Raw genomic sequence first — 19,383 nt, 5'->3', positions numbered from 1 at the left:
GTCAACAACATTTTTCCCCATGTATCACAGTCAACAGGTCACTATTTTCAAAGCATACATCACTTTTATAAGGCAACAGCACAAATCCATGGCATAGCATGGGATCAAAAAATACTCCAGGGGCAATTTAGAAAAATATAAATTGTTTTTCCCCCCAACCATTGCAAACTGATTCTGCAATTTCAAATCAGTACACAAAAATCGAAAATCCAAATAACATTCACTCACTTTCCTTTTAAGTGAGTCTCTCACCCAATAAAAGCATGGCACAGCCTAAAATGCAATATAACCATTTTAGTGTGTTTCTTTTAAACAGAATTTGCCACCATTAGCACATGGAATTTTACAGTTGCCAAAAGAAAGAAAAAAAACTCTTTAGGCTCTCAGCACAGATGTTACTCATTCTCCTAAGCATGGCTCATTCCCCTTCCTCATTATTCAGGAATGCCAACCCTTCAAAAGCATACATCAAAAAAGACGAACCTTCGCCTCCGAACATTACAGCCCCCACTCGCTAGCACACTGGGGCTGAGTCAATGGTTAAATCACTATTCACAATTTGCATGTCAAATCCCTGCAATTATTTTTTTTTTTCCTGCCCTCATGACAGAATAGAGATGAGAACTCCGTCTCACTATGCATTCCAAATTACAACTTTAAACTTGGGAAACCACATGATAAAATTCTTTTTCTAATTGAGCATACATCTTTCTTAACCATTCATCGGAGTGCTTTAAACAAAGCCATTTCCCGCTTGTTTATTGCCTTGTACTCCCTGGCACCAATCCCATGCAACTGAAGGGAGTCTTAACCACACAAGCTATCGGCCACGGCAAGCCGACACAACATTGCTGCCTTTTGAAGTCTCAGAGCTGCAGTGAGACCATCAAGGAAATGCGACAGCCTGCTCCCCACTCTACACTGTGTTCTCTCACACCATTTGTCATGTCAGCATGGCACTGCTCTTCACAATCCCACAAAGCTGCCACCAAATGTCTTGATATTGGGCAAAATCTTCCTCGGGGCCAGCCCTTTGAGAGCAAAAATACCCAATTCAGCCCAAAATACAGGTTCTATTGTGCTGAGCAGTGATCTCATGCAAGTGACAAATGACACCCTCAAAGTGTTATTAGCATATTTATTCTAAGCAGTGAATTTCATATACATTTGGGATAATTCAAGTTACAGAATATTAGAAAGCATAACACTTAGAGCAATGCAAAATATAGTGAAACATGGAACTTAGATAAATATAGAGAAACATAGAGAAATATAGAGAAACATAGAGAAACACAGTCTTACGTCCCTTAATCTCAGCCCTGGGAGACCTGGGTTTCTCATAGAAAAACAAGGCTGGAGGACACCGTGAGAGCCAATTCCGGGCACCTGACTGTACACGAATCAAGTCCACAGGCGATCTCCCCCTGATCCATGTGTGCATGGATATTTTATAACTTCTTGCTGTCAGTCACCATGACGCACAGTTCCAGAACTTTCCCTGTGCAACTGGCTCATGGAAAAAACCCAGCTCTCTCTGAGATGCTCCCTGCTCGCTCCTACCCCCTCCCTTGTTCCCATCTGCGCTGGCTGAGGAATGTCTTATCAGTACCTTCCCAGAGAAAAGGAAGATTAGCTTGGGGCCAGGGCTAACGTTAGTGAGGCTGAATATTCTAAGGGAAGCAGGGATGTATTAACCCCATCTGCAAGCTCTAAAAGGCATGCACTCATAGCTTAGTGTTTATAGCGCTTAAGACTGGCTATCTAAGCGCTATATAGGTGCCATGATGTTCCAAACACTCCAAAAACCTATTAGCTACATAGCTGGGGGCCCTCCCTGCCTGTCATATTCCTTGTAGCTCACTACTGCATAATGGAAGTGCTACAACAGACTACTGTCAGCATTTTTAGCACATACTTTGAATACACTATTGGCTTTCAGCGGCTAATGCTGTCATCTAAAGCCCTGATTGGCAAGGTTGCAATTTCGTGTATCACTACACTTTCCCAAACCCTGTAACAACCCGAAACCCAGCGTCATGGGAAACTACATCTCCCAGAATCCCTGTCTTTCTGTTACATACAGAATACTCCTGATCCTTTTTATTCACGTCCCTCTGATTATTATTTCCCACACTCCCAACCGGCTCAGATAAAGTACTACCAGTTCAGTTCACGATCCCAGCTATTCCCGTTTGCCCCACAAACCTTACCAATCTCGTCACTTTCGGAACTCCCAGTTGAAAGTGACCAAAAATTACAGTTCCTACAAACCCTCCAAAACCTACCCTTCTGACATCACCTACCCCCCTAGACCAAAGACAATAATTCCTGATAAACCCTTATTCCCATCCTACTATGCAGAACATGTAGAAACTCTGCCTCTCCCCTTTTCCGACACCAACACTACACCACAGACAACGGACTAACATACAACCTGTTTGCCTGGCATGTCCCGACACAAGGATCAGGCAAAATCAGGCAATTGACTTAAATCACACACACCTGACGGCCCTTCCTTTTCCCCACAAGGATCAAAGGTGGAGCAAGACAGCACAGTACGAGCAAGGCGAGCACGGCAGACAGCACGACGAGACAGCTAACCAGGCACAGCAGAACAAGCGAATGAGAAAGGCGGCGGGACTTGAGAGGGTGGCGAGGAGAGAAACGACCCTGCCCTTTTCGTCCCATGTCGCAGACCTTTCGTGGAGGAGAGCACAAGACCAGGAACAATAGCTCAAGTGTCATGCAACAGATGTCAGCGGTACACGGGCTAGCCTACACCGATAAGCAGGAGCGAGGGAAGCTCCGTTGACCGTGGTACCAGCCTCTCCTCCAATGAAGAAGAAAAGCCAAGCGGTTCATCACAGCCAGTGAGTCAAAGGGGCGACCGCTAAGAACCAGGCTGTGTTGAGTGAGAATTGCTAAGTGGCAAGTTTGAACCAAGTTCAATGAACTGTGAAGGAACTGTAAGAAGTGTTAAGGGGGGACCAGCTGCAGAGGGAAACCAGCACCACGTAGGTGCTAACTCAAAAGACTGGTCGATCACCATCTGAGCGACTATAGATACGAGAAGGCCATAGGAGAGCCAACATAAAAAAATACAAATTGAGGAATATGATACGTGAAGGGTCAGTGCCCAGAAGAGGGGGACCAAGGGGTGAATCATTATCACCCTAAAGAACTTTAATTTGGGTTAAAGGAACCTTTTTATTGTTTAGTCATTTTGAACACATCAGGCACTCGATTGCAAGATACTTTCAAAGAAAACAAGACTTGGCCATCGACATCCTCAGAGTTGCAATTGAAACTGTCGTCTTGCTCTGGAGAGGCCAGAGAATGTACAGGGCTCCAAGTTCCCATCTTACTACGTACTCAAAACGTGGGGATGGGAGGCCCAGGCTACCGCATCCTGACATATAATTTGAGAACACTTCTTTCTTTTCTTGAAAACTATCCCACACCGTTTTTTGTATTAGTTGTAAGGTTTGGCAATAGGTTTCTCAGTATAGGCCCTTTTTATTTGATGCCACTAGGACTACCTTATTTTTTCATTTAATGGTTGACTCTTGCTCCCATCTTAGATTTAGGTTTAGATTAGGCTTTTTTCCAACCTGCTTACAGCATTCATTGTTCAATAAACACCTATCTAACTATCTATCTATATTTTTCTTATATTCCGCCACACGCCCAAAGGCCTCAGGGCGCCCACATTACAGACAATGCAAAACAAAAACAAGAGGAGCAGAAACGGAGCCCTTGAATTGTATCTGCTGCTCGACAGGAAGCCAATGTAGCTTCCTGCGAGAATCTGAGATCTTGGACTGACGGCTAAGCCTGCATACTGCACGGATGGGTTTATTTTGTGACACCTGTAACTTTCTAATATTGGATTTTGAAGTGCCTACCAAGAGGCTGTTACAGTAGTGCAATTTAGAATTGATAATGGCTGCAGCAATCAGTGCTTTATTGATTGTCCTCAGACAGATATGGACCAATCTGCCATAAGAGGCTAATAAGATTCGCACAGGCAGATTTAAGATAGGAGACATGCCTCTGAAAGGTAAGATGAGAGTTGAAATAGACTCAACACAATTGTACCGAGTGTCAGGTTTCTGCTGAGTGTTTGAGAGATGGTGTAAAAAGGAATTTAACCAGTCCTTTGGGTAACACAAATGGACCCGGGTGCTGGGGTATTTCAATAATGTCTTCTGTCGGGTTATGGTGGGTTGCCAGGGTCAAACCAGATTTTAGATTGGTTGAACCATGTTCAGATGTCAAAGGTCATGGTGATCCAGACACAGTGTTTCAGCCATGGAGCAGGCGTCTTTTTGGGTGCAAGCTGAAGTTCTGCACAGTTTGATGCAGGTCGATTTAGGCTACTGGGGTCGGTTTATTGGTTGAGCTGGGGTTGATAATGAAGATACTGGTGGCGCAAGGCGCTGTGGTTGTTCAATGACTTCCATGGCAGCAAGCTTCTTGTTTGAAACAAAGCAAGCGATGCACAAAGATTGCATGGTGCAGTGTCAAACTGGTTCAATGCGCTTCAACATCAGTTTCAAGAGGTTTGAAGTAGTGCCAAAGGCATTGCTGTAGGTCCTAGTGGTTACATGCACTTGAACAGGGTTGCCGATGGTCCGTTAGTTCAACATGGTAGAATGCAGGCAACCAGCAGCTTTGCTTCTAGTGCGTATAGTCCCCTTCCAGGAGCTATCCTGCTGACAGTTTCATGGGCTGGAGAGGTGTTACCTGATCTCACAAAGGATCAAAGTGAGGCCTAGCCTTTCAGCCCATTGTTTTTCTGGCTGAGCAAGGACAGGCTGTCTGATTAGAATACACATAACCCTTCTACAGCTGACCTAGACTCACATGTGTATGGTCGGATCTGAGGTGGCTTTAATAATTATGTGAACTTCGAATCACCATACCAAAATTACCCTGCTATCAGATGGAAGTAATCATAATTATTATGTCATAAATGTTATGGATTTGCATCAGAGGTGCAGACGTAAACGCAAATCTTGTCTGGAAGTGACTTTTCTCTTTGCAGCTGTCAAAAGGGCACAAGGGACCTCTGAGCCTTCTCTGTGCCAGTGAAGAGAAGATGCTGCAGATCAGGAGACTGATGCAGCAGGTTACATGTGTCACTGTGCTTTTGTCATGAAGCTTTATGAAATAGGGAGGGGAAGTATGATCATTTTATTATTCAATACAAATCACAAAAGCAGGGTTTCTACATGCTTACTATGAGGCAAATCCTCACACCCGGTCTGGGTCTCTCAACAACCACAGATAAGAATGAACGGATACAAAATGGACGGCTTTCCAAATGGAAGCAATATTTTTAATTGTGGTGGAATTGAGGAGATGAACAAATAATCAGAGGTAATGTGGTTTTAGGCTTATAAGACATATTTGCATAATTATCTTCCATACTTTCAATCAAAACGCACACCATACCAGTGATAGATTGTATGCAGTAATAGACCAATTACCTGACAGACAAAGGTTTGCTCTGAATGATATATCAGGTATCCATATTCCTTGCATAAGAATAAACACATACATTGTATGCAACAAATAATGGTTAACATTAATTAAATTTGCTTTCCAGATCTCATCCCAGTTTGGTTTAACATCTCTCAGACTTTCAAGGAACGTTACTTCTAGCCACGCTGGTATACTAATATAGGTTCTGCATCTATACCATCACCATTTCTAGACCCTGGAACTATATTATATGCTGGCCAAAGTGGGGATCTCACTGACACATACAGTCGTGCAGGGTGGTTCACAAGACCAAGCAAGGGCAGGCAGAGTCATTCACAGTATCAGAGCACGCTGATGCAATACTAATGATGCTGGGAGGGAAAGGGCTTGGGTCATGCTCAACCTTTTGTAGATGCAGTTACTACCTGTGAGCTTCATCTGCCATTAGGAGAACAATGTACACAGGGTCAACTCAGTGAAGAACCACAACCTTTGGATCCATGGATCTGCAGGAAAACCAGAGGAGATTTCTCACACTATAGATTCAATGTGAACCCTCCCTCGCTGCATTCAAGGACGATATTAAATCTGTGCAGTTCACAAGATGGAGACTCTAGAGACAGAACTGATGAAAGCTATTAAATACAACACATCAGATCTTGGCATTGGTGGTGACGGGCACGATGTACTTCTGCTGGAATGACATTGCCCACTTCTGGGAGAGCTTCCAACCTTAGGTCCCGACAGCCCTTCTGAAAGCAGTTTACCAACATGAGGACAAATTCAAGGGTGTGCAGGACCTTCCCTGGAGGGATAACATATGCATTACATTTCTGTAAGAGAGTCATGGTGATAAGGATATAGATGACCGTTCTAAGCATCTCTTCTCTTTAATCGTGGAAGAACCCCGACACGTGTTAACAAATGAACTATGTTGGGAGCGGGTCCTGGGAAATGGACAGGGATGTGCCCTTGCTGCTTCTGTGTAAACAACCAAAATGATGGAGTTTTCTTTTTTTTTTACTTAGTAAAACAATACTCAGTGGTTTCAAAAGCAAGCATGGAGAGGATAGCAGATAGATTGTTGAGGTATGGGTTTTTATGGTGGGTTGTGGTCAGATATATGGATCACCATTGGTTTAGTGTGAAGACGGGGATTCATAGGTAACGCCAGATGGATACACTCCACACACGTGTATGCTAGAGCCAAGGTCCATACATGTGTTGGGCCATGATGCCCTGAAAAAGAGGTGTTGCTTTTGCAGTGTGATTTGGTTAACATAGTGTTCAGTGGCCACGCCTGAGAATAGACCATGGGAGGTTGTCTTCTAGAGATCATCCAATCAGATGATTCCACCAGCTCACAAAAAAGGGCTGGTTTGGCCGTTGTGCTATACAGAAACTGCCTCTGTACTCTTGATCGAAGTTGTAGCTGAGCGCAAGTGCAGAAATGTCCTTGATAGAAGGTGCGATGGCAGACAATAATCTGAGTTCATCTTCATATACAGAAAGGCCTAATCAATGAACAGTGACTGTTTTTTTAAGCTGCTAAAAGAGGTAGGTAAAATAGGGAATTGATTGCAACGGGTAACCTCAAACTGGTGTTTGACGCCCCACACAGGAATGCTCAAAGGTTCTAATAGGTTCTACTCATTTGTGGGTGCTGCCGCCAGCAGACACACATTCAAATTTGAAGGGGTGACTGGTTGACCCACTGATTGGTGGAGAGACAGGCAGATGGTTGGAGGCTCACATATATTAGGGTGACCAATATGCATACTAATTACACATACGCAAATCTTATTCCTATTCATTGCCATATGGGTGACAATATTGTTAACATTATTGGAGCAGATGCTGACAAGGGAGATACCACCCTTATGGATCATGGATATTTCTGATTACTTTGATTTGAATCCCCTAGAATATGAGGTGTTGAATTTCCACATTTTATCAGCAGAATTAATGTGTCTAATAATTAAATAGTAACCAGTATGGGGACGTTCTTTTATATTAACTAACACCTATGGGTGTTCCTCCCCACAATGTATTTGGGCACGATGAACATGCGTTTCAATATGAAATATAGTGAGTTCTTAGTCAAAACACAGATGTACAGGGGTTTGCTGAGGTGTAACTTAATGACCAATTATCAGAATAACAATCTTTTAACAAAAAGAATGGATTGGGATCACGTTTTGACAAACTGGCAAGTAACCAGGACCATTTACACCCACTCCTTAACAATACATTGGAGTTCCCCACTCCTCAAACCTACCTAGTGATATTTTGAACAGAACAAGAAAAGTGGTCTCCATTTGGCCAATCAACTACAGTACATGGCAATAGGGTATTTGTATAAACAATTAGGAAGTCAAATGGGACGATAGTGTGGGAGGAGTCTCCATACACTTTGCTTCATTGGCAGAAATGTAATTCTGTTGGTTCTTGGCACAACCTTGGCTTTTCTGTCAATCCTGATATAGAGGGATGTGCTTGGAGTGTATTTGTGTTTACATTCAGTGTTTGAATGTAGGGCCAGCATTGCCTTTGCCATTTTCACTGTGGGAGGAGACTGGTGCTTTTTCCTTAAATCTCAATTCAGTCCTTGCTTATGAAGGTGCCCAAAGTTAATGAATTAATCACTGATGATGTAATAAGCTGGCCAAATGATGCATACGATTTGCGGAAAACTGCTTACAGAGATGATGCCTGTCCTAATGAGTAAAAATCCACTTAAAAGTCTGATTTGTTTTAAATATCAATATCAATGAATCACACGATTCCTGCTTCATATCTCCTCTATGACATTTATATGATGTCATTGTAGAACCACTACTCTGCGACCTATTAGAGCAGTGGTCTTCAAACAGTTTTGGCCTGGGCCCCCCGCCCCCTGAGGAAAATCTGGGCAGGCCGGGCTCCCCCAAAAATGTCAAATGGACAGGGTTTACAAATAGCTATGAACTATTGCGCACCGTCACCACACCCCACTCCAAGTATAGTCCCTGTGTTCCCCCATCTGCTCCCATCACAGTCGCGGGGCTCCCTCATCCCACTCCTACCCAGTTCTGGGCTCTCCCCACTCCATCACAGACCCTGGGCTCTCCCCACCCTGCTCCCACCAAAGTCCCTGGGCTCCCCCGACCCTGCTCCCAACACAATCCGAGGGCCATTGGGAGTTGGTGAATTTTTGAAGTGGAAGGGCATAAATATTTCCCACAAAAATGCCATAGCAACTGAGCGCAGCGAGGGTGCCCGAATCAATCAAGGCAGGGTCTGGGGAGTTTGCCCCCGGTAATTTTTTTTTAAAATAATGGGTTAAAATGTTGGATTTTAGAGCATACTTTAAAAAAACATTTGTGAAAAGCCAAACCGTTTGCAATTGGTGCTGGGGGGCCAAAAGGGTAAAGCATGTTATTTCTGACTGGACATCTATGATAGATATCCAGTAACATAAAGTACCATCCCTGTCCCTGCCTCAGAAGGAGAACTGATTTTGGCAGGTGGGTAGGGGGATTGTGCAACAAAGGCATTTTTAAAATGCCTTTGTTGTACAACCCTCCTTCCCCCCTTTAACCCCACTCGCCAAAATCAGCTCAGTGGACTAAAACAAACACACACCCACACCAATCACTCTATCATTCATACGAGCACCCATCACCATACACTCACTCACTCATAACTCAAGCATACACTCATCCATACACATATTTGGGTATAAAAAGAATTAACATAAATGTACCTTCTGCAGGGGCCTGCGCGTGGGTGCTGAAATGCACTGCTCCAGGTTGCTCTGTCTATATGTGCGAGGAGGCGCAGAAGCTCCCCCTCCCACATACAGACATGAAGTGATTTCCAATGAGTTATGCAAGGCTGGTGAAGCAAAACGCTGTGTGCATGTGTGGCTGGGGTACTGAAATGTCAAAGGGAAACTGTGTTTCCCTTTGACAGATCCGCTCGCCCCTCCTGAAAAAGCAGCTGAGGGAGTGCTCAGTGTTTCACTGCACTGACTCCTTGGCTCCTCCATAATGGGTGAGGGGGCCAATGGGTGGATTCTCCCTCGCCCATTATGAATGAGCCGCCAAGCTCGGACTGGCTCTTAGGGCAATAGGGCGATGCCATACCAAAAATGCTAGTGTAGGCCATTCAAAACGGGCCACTTTTTTGGCCAATAGGGGCCAGGTTGATAAGTTACTTCACTATGCAGCTTGTAGTTTTGACCATTGTTACTGAATACATATTATTGAAATATTACAATTTGCTTACATTTCAACAATAAACACCCCCTTGGCTACTATTCAAACAGCGTGTGACTAAAGGAATGAATATCCATTTGCAACTGCGGGACACCTTTTCATTGGTGCCCAAGACAGTTTTATGGTTCACTCCGACCATGTGACCTGCCCCTGCCCATTTCCTCCAATCAAAAGAAAACCTTTCAGGCTGGGCTCTTACGCCACCCATCTACCCCCTCACCCCCCGGATGTGGGCACGCACGCCTGGGACGATGCGTTCCACAGTTTGAAGACCTCTGTATTACTGTGTCTTTTCCCAATAGATGGCACTTCAAAATCATTTGAATTACTATATGAGTAATTAACTAATGCACATCACTACTACTGATAACCAGTCTGCCTGTTAGTGATGCCTGGGATTGTGAACATGTTGAAACTAATAAAGTGCATCTCCTTTTGTTTCAATAGGTGATTGATGCCCAAGAAATGCAACAACAGTGATTGCTAAATTATCTGGACTAATGCATTCATACCTAGAATATGCAATTTCCCAACATTCTAGAAGGATACAGTTTTGCGTCCAGTTGTCTTTGCAGAGTGTTCAGGAACTTGGATTGGAAAGCCTATGTAATGGTGGTAACACCCAGTAGCATAGAGCTACAATAAATGTCTAGCATGATGGAATAATGAAAGCAATATTGTTTGATGTAAAGTAGGAAAAGTCTTTTGTTTAGCCTATTAGTAGTAGTATGTAATTTGAATCCAATCTTGTACATACTATGAATGTAAGGGTGCTTTGTATAAAGGATTTTGTGAAACACGTGCAAATAAGTAAACTGTATCCCTGCTCTGAAGATTTTAAAAGCTTGAGTAATAAGACAAATGTTATTTAACACTCGAAATAACTTCACACTAGAAAGCTCCTCTTGACTTTGAATTTGGAAAAAGTTTCAATGAAAAGGGTACTCTTGACAGAATATATGGATGAGAAATCTTACACGTGTACAGAATGAGGAAAGAATTGCCATCTCCCAAGAGTTCTTATTGCCCATGTGAGAATATAGATGAAAATCATCAGACAGGCCTTATTTACCAGCCGTCAACACATTCCGGTGAGAAACCTCATGAGTGCACTGAATGTGGGAAAGGGTTTGTTAGGAAGGGAGATCTTAATCGCCACTTGAGAAAGCATACAGGTGAGAAACCTTATTGGTGCAGTGATTGTGGCAAAAGGTTCACTCAGAAGGTAAGTCTTATTCGCCACCAGAGAACACATACAGGCGAGAAACCTTATCAGTGCCTTGAATGTGGGGAAAGATTCAATTATTGGACAGGGCTTAATTACCATCAGTCTACACATTCAGGCGAGAAGCCTCATGAATGCACTGAATGTGGGAAAGGGTTTGTTGGGAAAGGAAATCTTATCCGTCACCAGAGAACACATACTGGTGAGAAGCCTCACCATTGCTCAGAATGTGGGAAAAGCTTTGCTTTGAAGGGAAATCTTATTCACCACCTGAGAACGCACACAGGTGAGAAACCTTACTCGTGCAGTGAATGTGGGAAAAGGTTCAGTCGCCTGGGGAATCTTATTACTCATCTAAGAACACATACAGGTGAGAAACCTTATCATTGCACTGAATGTGGAAAAGGGTTTGCTGAGAAGGCACACCTTAGTCGCCACCAGATAACACAGTGTGGAAAAGGGTTTGCTGAGAAGGCACACCTTAGTCGCCACCAGATAACACATCCAGGCGAGAAACCTTATCAGTGCCTTGAATGTGGGGAAAGATTCAGTTATGAGACAGGCCTTATTTACCATCAGTCTACACATTCAGGTGAAAAACCTCATGAATGCAATGAATGTGGGAAAGGGTTTGTTGGGAAAGGACGTCTTATTTGTCCCCAGAGAACTAATTCTGGTGAGAAGCCTGAACAGTGCACAGATTGTGGGAAAAGCTTCACTTTGAAAGGAGATCTTATTCGCCACCTGAGAACGCATACAGGTGGGGAACCTTATCAGTGCCTTGAATGTGGGGAACGATTCAGTTATCAGACAGACCTTATTTACCATCAGTCTACACATTCAAGTGAGAAACCTCATGAATGCAATGAATGTGGTAAAAGGTTTGTTGGGAAAGGAGATCTTACTCGTCACCAGAGAACACATACTGGTGAGAAGCCTCAACATTGCTCAGAATGTGGAAAAAGCTTTGCTTTTAAGGGAAGTCTTATTAACCACCTGAGAACACACACAGGTGAGAAACCTTACTCGTGCAGTGAATGTGGGAAAGGGTTCAGTAAGCATGGGAATCTTATTACTCATCTAAGAACACATACAGGTGAGAAACCTTATCAGTGCACTGAGTGTGGAAAAGGGTTTGCTAAGAAGACGCAACTTACTTCCCACCAGAGAACACATACTGGAGAGAAACCTTATTGTTGCACTGAATGTGGCAAAAGGTTCACTCATAAGTTAAGTCTTATTCGGCACCAGAGAACACATACAGGTGAGAAACCTTATCAGTGTCTTGAATGTGGGGAAAGATTCAGTTATGAGACAGGCCTTATTTACCATCAGTCTACACATTCAGGTGAGAAACCTCATGAATGCACTGAATGTGGGAAAAGCTTTGCTTTGAAGGGAAATCTTAATCTCCACCTGAGAACGCACACAGGTGAGAAACCTTACTCATGCAGTGAATGTGGAAAAAGGTTCAGTCGGCAGGGGAATCTTATTACTCATCTAAGAACACATACAGGTGAGAAACCTTATCAGTGCACTGAGTGTGGAAAAGGGTTTACAGAGAAGCCGCACCTTACTCGCCACCAGAGAACACATACAGGTGAGAAACCCTATTGTTGCAGTGAATGTGGCAAAAGGTACACTCAGAAGGTAAGTCTTAATTGGCACCTGAGGACGCATACGAGTGAGAAACTCTAGTCATGCAGTGAATGTGGGAAAAAGTTTCAGTCGGCAGGGGAATCATTACTTATCTACAGGTGAGAAACATTATCAGTGCACTGAATGTGGAGAAAGATTGTATGATGTATGATATATGATAGTCTATTTATATAGTATCCATACACAATGTGTTTCAAAGCGCATCAAGGCAAGGGAGGGAACAAGGGAAAATACAATGATATTCTTACAGGCCATGAACAGTAAGGATGTGAAATAAACTATCGTACTCGGCCTGAAGACATTTCAGATAATGCAAGAGCTAAGACATAGAGGGGAGGGGGAGAGTGGAAACAGACGGGTGACTATCGTACTAGGCCTGATGACATTTCTGGTAGAGCTGGAATAAAACAAAAGGTGAGGGAGAGGGGTGCAGAAAGGGAGTGGAGGAACAAAACAAGCGACTATCGTACTAGGCCTGACAACATTTCAGATAGTGCTGGAGGGTGGGGTGGGGACAAGCAAGGGGAGGAGGTAGGAGGGAGGAGACAGACGAGGTTGCTATCATACTGGGTCCAGGGACAATTCTGATAGAGTAAGTGCATAGAAGAAATTGAGGAGATAGGAAAAGGGAGAAGAGGAGAGAACAGAGATTAAGCAGTCAAAAAGAGTGGAGAAGCAACAGGGGTGACCGAATACAATTGCAGAATTGATGAGAAACCTCATCAGTGCACTGAATGTGGGAGAAGCTTTATTTTGAAGCAAGATCTTTTTGGCCACCAGAGAACGCATAGAGGTGTGAAACCTTCTAGATGTGCTAAATGTGGTAAAAGCTTCAGTGAGAATAGTACCCTTGTTAGGCACCAGAAAAACATACAAGTGAGGAACCATTTCAGTGTAGTGTATGTGGGAAATGCTTCAGTATGCAGGGATGTTCTTATCTGCCATTAGAGAGAGGACATGCATGTGGGGAAATCTCCACTTCAATTGGAGGACCTTCATACAGGAGGGAACGCCTCTTCAATGGGACTGAGTTTGGCATTGATATTGACCGAGACGCTGAAGACAAGAGGTCCACATTTGCCCCCCCCCCTTCCTTTGGCAAACAAATAGCTGATTATGTTTTCCTGAATCATTATTGTTTGAAATACATCCCTACTGGAATATACTAATGGGAGGCTGTACCTTCTGTGTTAACATATTCATAATGTGAAACGCTTTTCCTACAAACAGTAGGAAAATTAATGAGCACCAACATTAAAAAAAAGTTAAAATGCACAGCGGTTTAATCAATAACTATAGAACCTCCTTCAATATTCTGGAGAACTGTCCTACCAATTCAGTACCAAAATGCCACTTAACAGGAAATGAGTAATCATTTGTGTAGTTGGTGCAGGGGACCACAAAGAGATCAGTTCAGTGAATGTGAGAAACCTTTAATATCTTCTTGGACCTCTTTGTGGCCCGTGACCAATCTAAGGAATGACTGCATCAGTGATACATTCTACGATATATTCTACTAATTTTTCCACTCCTTCCATGTTAATAGAACATAGGCAGATATGACCCCACTTTCAATATCAAAGTCCCTTCTTACAGGATGTGGCATGTCCCACCAGGTTCTTCCTTATCCATAATCCTTAACAGTTCATTGTTCTGCCCTTGGCCAGGCTTATTTACACATTGTGATTCTACTTTGAAAACATTAATATCTTTAATCGGGAGCTAAGCAGATGCTTCACTTCACTTATATTTCTCTACACCCAATCTCTGAGCTCCATGCTCACATCATCTACCTAGGTGTCAGCATTGACTGCACTCTCACTTGTCCCTCACCCGCTGTGGTCGGCTTCAGTTTATTACCACCATAGGTTGTTGCAGAATAGCGTCCCCTTTACTAATCATTAATTCTCTGTGGCAGTTGCTATTACCCTAATTGTTCCAGATTTGACTACAGAGATGCCATTGTATTTCTTGGCTCTCCAGCTTACATGACTAAACTTCAGGGGTCATGGGAAGTGCAATCCTATCTTCTTCCAGTTGTTAAGAAATGTGACCATGTCACTCTGATTCATTACAACCTTCATCTAGCTTCCGCTGACCTCTCACATTGGGTTTAAGATCCTTTGTCTAGCTGATTGTGCTTTTATGGCACCGGTTGCTTCTTTCTGCTCTTGTCATCCCTGTGCCTTTAGATCCAGCGCTCCATCCAGATGAGAATTCACTGTTTCAGTGGGTATCCAGGTGGTGCTTTTATGGCACAGGTTCCCCCTTTCTGCAGTCCTAGATCCAGCCCTCCATCCAGATGAGTATTCACTGTTTCAGTGGGTATCCAGGAGGCGCTTTTATGGCACAGGTTGCCTTTTTCTGCAGTTGATCCTTCCGTCCTTGTCATCCCTCTGCTTCTAGATCCAGCCCTCCATCCAGATGAGAATTCACTGTTTCAGTAGGTATCCAGGTGGTGCTTTTATGGCACAGGTTGCCTTTTTCTGCAGTTGATCCTTCCGTCCTTGTCATCCCTCTGCTTCTAGATCCAGCCCTCCATCCAGATGAGAATTCACTGTTTCAGTAGGTATCCAGGTGGTGCTTTTATGGCAGAGGTTGCCTCTTTCTGCAATCTATCCTTCCGTCCTTGTCATCCCTCTGCTTCTAGATCCAGCCCTCCATCCAGATGAGAATTCACTGTTTCAGTAGGTATCCAGGTGGTGCTTTTATGGCACAGGTTGCCTCTTTCTGCAATCTATCCTTCCGTCCTTGTCATCCCTCTGCTTCTAGATCCAGTCCTCCATCCAGATGAGAATTCACTGTTTCAGTAGGGATCCAGGTGGTGCTTTTATGTCACAGGTTGCTTCTTTCTGCACTTGTCATCCCTGTGCCTTTAGATCCAGCGCTCCATCCAGATGAGAATTCACTGTTTCAGTGGGTATCCAGGTGGTGCTTTTATGGCACAGGTTCCCCCTTTCTGCAGTCCTAGATCCAGCCCTCCATCCAGATGAGTATTCACTGTTTCAGTGGGTATCCAGGAGGCGCTTTTATGGCACAGGTTGCCTTTTTCTGCAGTTGATCCTTCCGTCCTTGTCATCCCTCTGCTTCTAGATCCAGCCCTCCATCCAGATGAGAATTCACTGTTTCAGTAGGTATCCAGGTGGTGCTTTTATGGCAGAGGTTGCCTCTTTCTGCAATCTATCCTTCCGTCCTTGTCATCCCTCTGCTTCTAGATCCAGCCCTCCATCCAGATGAGAATTCACTGTTTCAGTAGGTATCCAGGTGGTGCTTTTATGGCAGAGGTTGCCTCTTTCTGCAATCTATCCTTCCGTCCTTGTCATCCCTCTGCTTCTAGATCCAGCCCTCCATCCAGATGAGAATTCACTGTTTCAGTAGGTATCCAGGTGGTGCTTTTATGGCACAGGTTGCCTCTTTCTGCAATCTATCCTTCCGTCCTTGTCATCCCTCTGCTTCTAGATCCAGCCCTCCATCCAGATGAGTATTCACTGTTTCAGTGGGTATCCAGGTGGTGCTTTTATGGCACAGGTTGCCTTTTTCTGCAGTTGATCCTTCCGTCCTTGTCATCCCTCTGCTTCTAGATCCAGCCCTCCATCCAGATGAGAATTCACTGTTTCAGTAGGTATCCAGGTGGTGCTTTTATGGCAGAGGTTGCCTCTTTCTGCAATCTATCCTTCCGTCCTTGTCATCCCTCTGCTTCTAGATCCAGCCCTCCATCCAGATGAGAATTCACTGTTTCAGTAGGTATCCAGGTGGTGCTTTTATGGCAGAGGTTGCCTCTTTCTGCAATCTATCCTTCCGTCCTTGTCATCCCTCTGCTTCTAGATCCAGCCCTCCATCCAGATGAGAATTCACTGTTTCAGTAGGTATCCAGGTGGTGCTTTTATGGCAGAGGTTGCCACTTTCTGCAATCTATCCTTCCGTCCTTGTCATCCCTCTGCTTCTAGATCCAGCCCTCCATCCAGATGAGAATTCACTGTTTCAGTAGGTATCCAGGTGGTGCTTTTATGGCAGAGGTTGCCTCTTTCTGCAATCTATCCTTCCGTCCTTGTCATCCCTGTGCCTTTAGATCCAGCCCTCCATCCAGATGAGAATTCACTGTTTCAGTAGGTATCCAGGTGGTGCTTTTATGGCACAGGTTGCCTCTTTCTGCAATCTATCCTTCCGTCCTTGTCATCCCTCTGCTTCTAGATCCAGCCCTCCATCCAGATGAGAATTCACTGTTTCAGTAGGTATCCAGGTGGTGCTTTTATGGCAGAGGTTGCCTCTTTCTGCAATCTATCCTTCCGTCCTTGTCATCCCTCTGCTTCTAGATCCAGTCCTCCATCCAGATGAGAATTCACTGTTTCAGTAGGGATCCAGGTGGTGCTTTTATGTCACAGGTTGCTTCTTTCTGCACTTGTCATCCCTGTGCCTTTAGATCCAGCGCTCCATCCAGATGAGAATTCACTGTTTCAGTGGGTATCCAGGTGGTGCTTTTATGGCACAGGTTCCCCCTTTCTGCAGTCCTAGATCCAGCCCTCCATCCAGATGAGAATTCACTGTTTCAGTGGGTATCCAGGTGGTGCTTTTATGGCACAGGTTCCCCCTTTCTGCAGTCCTAGATCCAGTCCTCCATCCAGATGAGAATTCACTGTTTCAGTAGGTATCCAGGTGGTGCTTTTATGGCACAGGTTGCCTCTTTCTGCAATCTATCCTTCCGTCCTTGTCATCCCTCTGCTTCTAGATCCAGCCCTCCATCCAGATGAGAATTCACTGTTTCAGTAGGGATCCAGGTGGTGCTTTTATGTCACAGGTTGCTTCTTTCTGCACTTGTCATCCCTGTGCCTTTAGATCCAGCGCTCCATCCAGATGAGAATTCACTGTTTCAGTGGGTATCCAGGTGGTGCTTTTATGGCACAGGTTCCCCCTTTCTGCAGTCCTAGATCCAGCCCTCCATCCAGATGAGTATTCACTGTTTCAGTAGGTATCCAGGAGGTGCTTTTATGGCACAGGTTGCCTCTTTCTGCAATCTATCCTTCCGTCCTTGTCATCCCTCTGCTTCTAGATCCAGCCCTCCATCCAGATGAGAATTCACTGTTTCAGTAGGTATCCAGGTGGTGCTTTTATGGCAGAGGTTGCCTCTTTCTGCAATCTATCCTTCCGTCCTTGTCATCCCTCTGCTTCTAGATCCAGCCCTCCATCCAGATGAGAATTCACTGTTTCAGTAGGTATCCAGGTGGTGCTTTTATGGCAGAGGTTGCCTCTTTCTGCAATCTATCCTTCCGTCCTTGTCATCCCTCTGCTTCTAGATCCAGTCCTCCATCCAGATGAGAATTCACTGTTTCAGTGGGTATCCAGGAGGCGCTTTTATGGCACAGGTTGCCCCTTTCTGCAGTCCTAGATCCAGCCCTCCATCCAGATGAGTATTCACTGTTTCAGTGGGTATCCAGGAGGTGCTTTTATGGCACAGGTTGCCTCTTTCTGCAATCTATCCTTCCGTCCTTGTCATCCCTCTGCTTCTAGATCCAGCCCTCCATCCAGATGAGAATTCACTGTTTCAGTAGGTATCCAGGTGGTGCTTTTATGGCAGAGGTTGCCTCTTTCTGCAATCTATCCTTCCGTCCTTGTCATCCCTCTGCTTCTAGATCCAGCCCTCCATCCAGATGAGAATTCACTGTTTCAGTAGGTATCCAGGTGGTGCTTTTATGGCAGAGGTTGCCTCTTTCTGCAATCTATCCTTCCGTCCTTGTCATCCCTCTGCTTCTAGATCCAGCCCTCCATCCAGATGAGAATTCACTGTTTCAGTAGGTATCCAGGTGGTGCTTTTATGGCAGAGGTTGCCTCTTTCTGCAATCTATCCTTCCGTCCTTGTCATCCCTCTGCTTCTAGATCCAGCCCTCCATCCAGATGAGAATTCACTGTTTCAGTAGGGATCCAGGTGGTGCTTTTATGGCACAGGTTGCCTCTTTCTGCAATCTATCCTTCCGTCCTTGTCATCCCTCTGCTTCTAGATCCAGCCCTCCATCCAGATGAGAATTCACTGTTTCAGTAGGTATCCAGGTGGTGCTTTTATGGCAGAGGTTGCCTCTTTCTGCAATCTATCCTTCCGTCCTTGTCATCCCTCTGCTTCTAGATCCAGCCCTCCATCCAGATGAGAATTCACTGTTTCAGTAGGTATCCAGGTGGTGCTTTTATGGCACAGGTTGCCTCTTTCTGCAATCTATCCTTCCGTCCTTGTCATCCCTCTGCTTCTAGATCCAGCCCTCCATCCAGATGAGTATTCACTGTTTCAGTGGGTATCCAGGAGGCGCTTTTATGGCACAGGTTGCCTTTTTCTGCAGTTGATCCTTCCGTCCTTGTCATCCCTCTGCTTCTAGATCCAGCCCTCCATACAGATGAGAATTCACTGTTTCAGTAGGTATCCAGGTGGTGCTTTTATGGCAGAGGTTGCCTCTTTCTGCAATCTATCCTTCCGTCCTTGTCATCCCTCTGCTTCTAGATCCAGCCCTCCATCCAGATGAGAATTCACTGTTTCAGTAGGTATCCAGGTGGTGCTTTTATGGCAGAGGTTGCCTCTTTCTGCAATCTATCCTTCCGTCCTTGTCATCCCTCTGCTTCTAGATCCAGCCCTCCATCCAGATGAGAATTCACTGTTTCAGTAGGTATCCAGGTGGTGCTTTTATGGCAGAGGTTGCCTCTTTCTGCAATCTATCCTTCCGTCCTTGTCATCCCTCTGCTTCTAGATCCAGCCCTCCATCCAGATGAGAATTC

General features: G+C 44.6%; 1 protein-coding gene across 2 annotated transcripts in view; it reads left to right on the top strand.

The window, feature by feature from the left end:
* Positions 1 to 15,078, top strand: part of LOC138570259 (zinc finger protein 268-like) — a 68,384-nt gene extending 53,306 nt beyond the window's left edge. For both annotated transcript variants that reach the window (XM_069649023.1, XM_069649022.1), the window contains exon 5: positions 10,194 to 15,078. In XM_069649023.1, the coding sequence (XP_069505124.1) occupies positions 10,735 to 12,669 (1,935 nt within the window). In that variant the 5' untranslated portion in view covers positions 10,194 to 10,734 and the 3' untranslated portion in view covers positions 12,670 to 15,078. The remainder of the gene's footprint in view (positions 1 to 10,193) is intronic.
* The last annotated feature ends 4,305 nt before the right edge of the window (positions 15,079 to 19,383 follow it).

This window comes from Ambystoma mexicanum, chromosome 2q, assembly GCF_040938575.1.
Source record: "Ambystoma mexicanum isolate Mex_15411 chromosome 2q, UKY_AmexF1_1, whole genome shotgun sequence".
In the NCBI taxonomy this organism is placed as follows: Eukaryota; Metazoa; Chordata; class Amphibia; order Caudata; family Ambystomatidae; genus Ambystoma; species Ambystoma mexicanum.
Note: the sequence above shows the minus strand (reverse complement) of the source record. Positions and strands in the feature narration are given on the sequence as shown.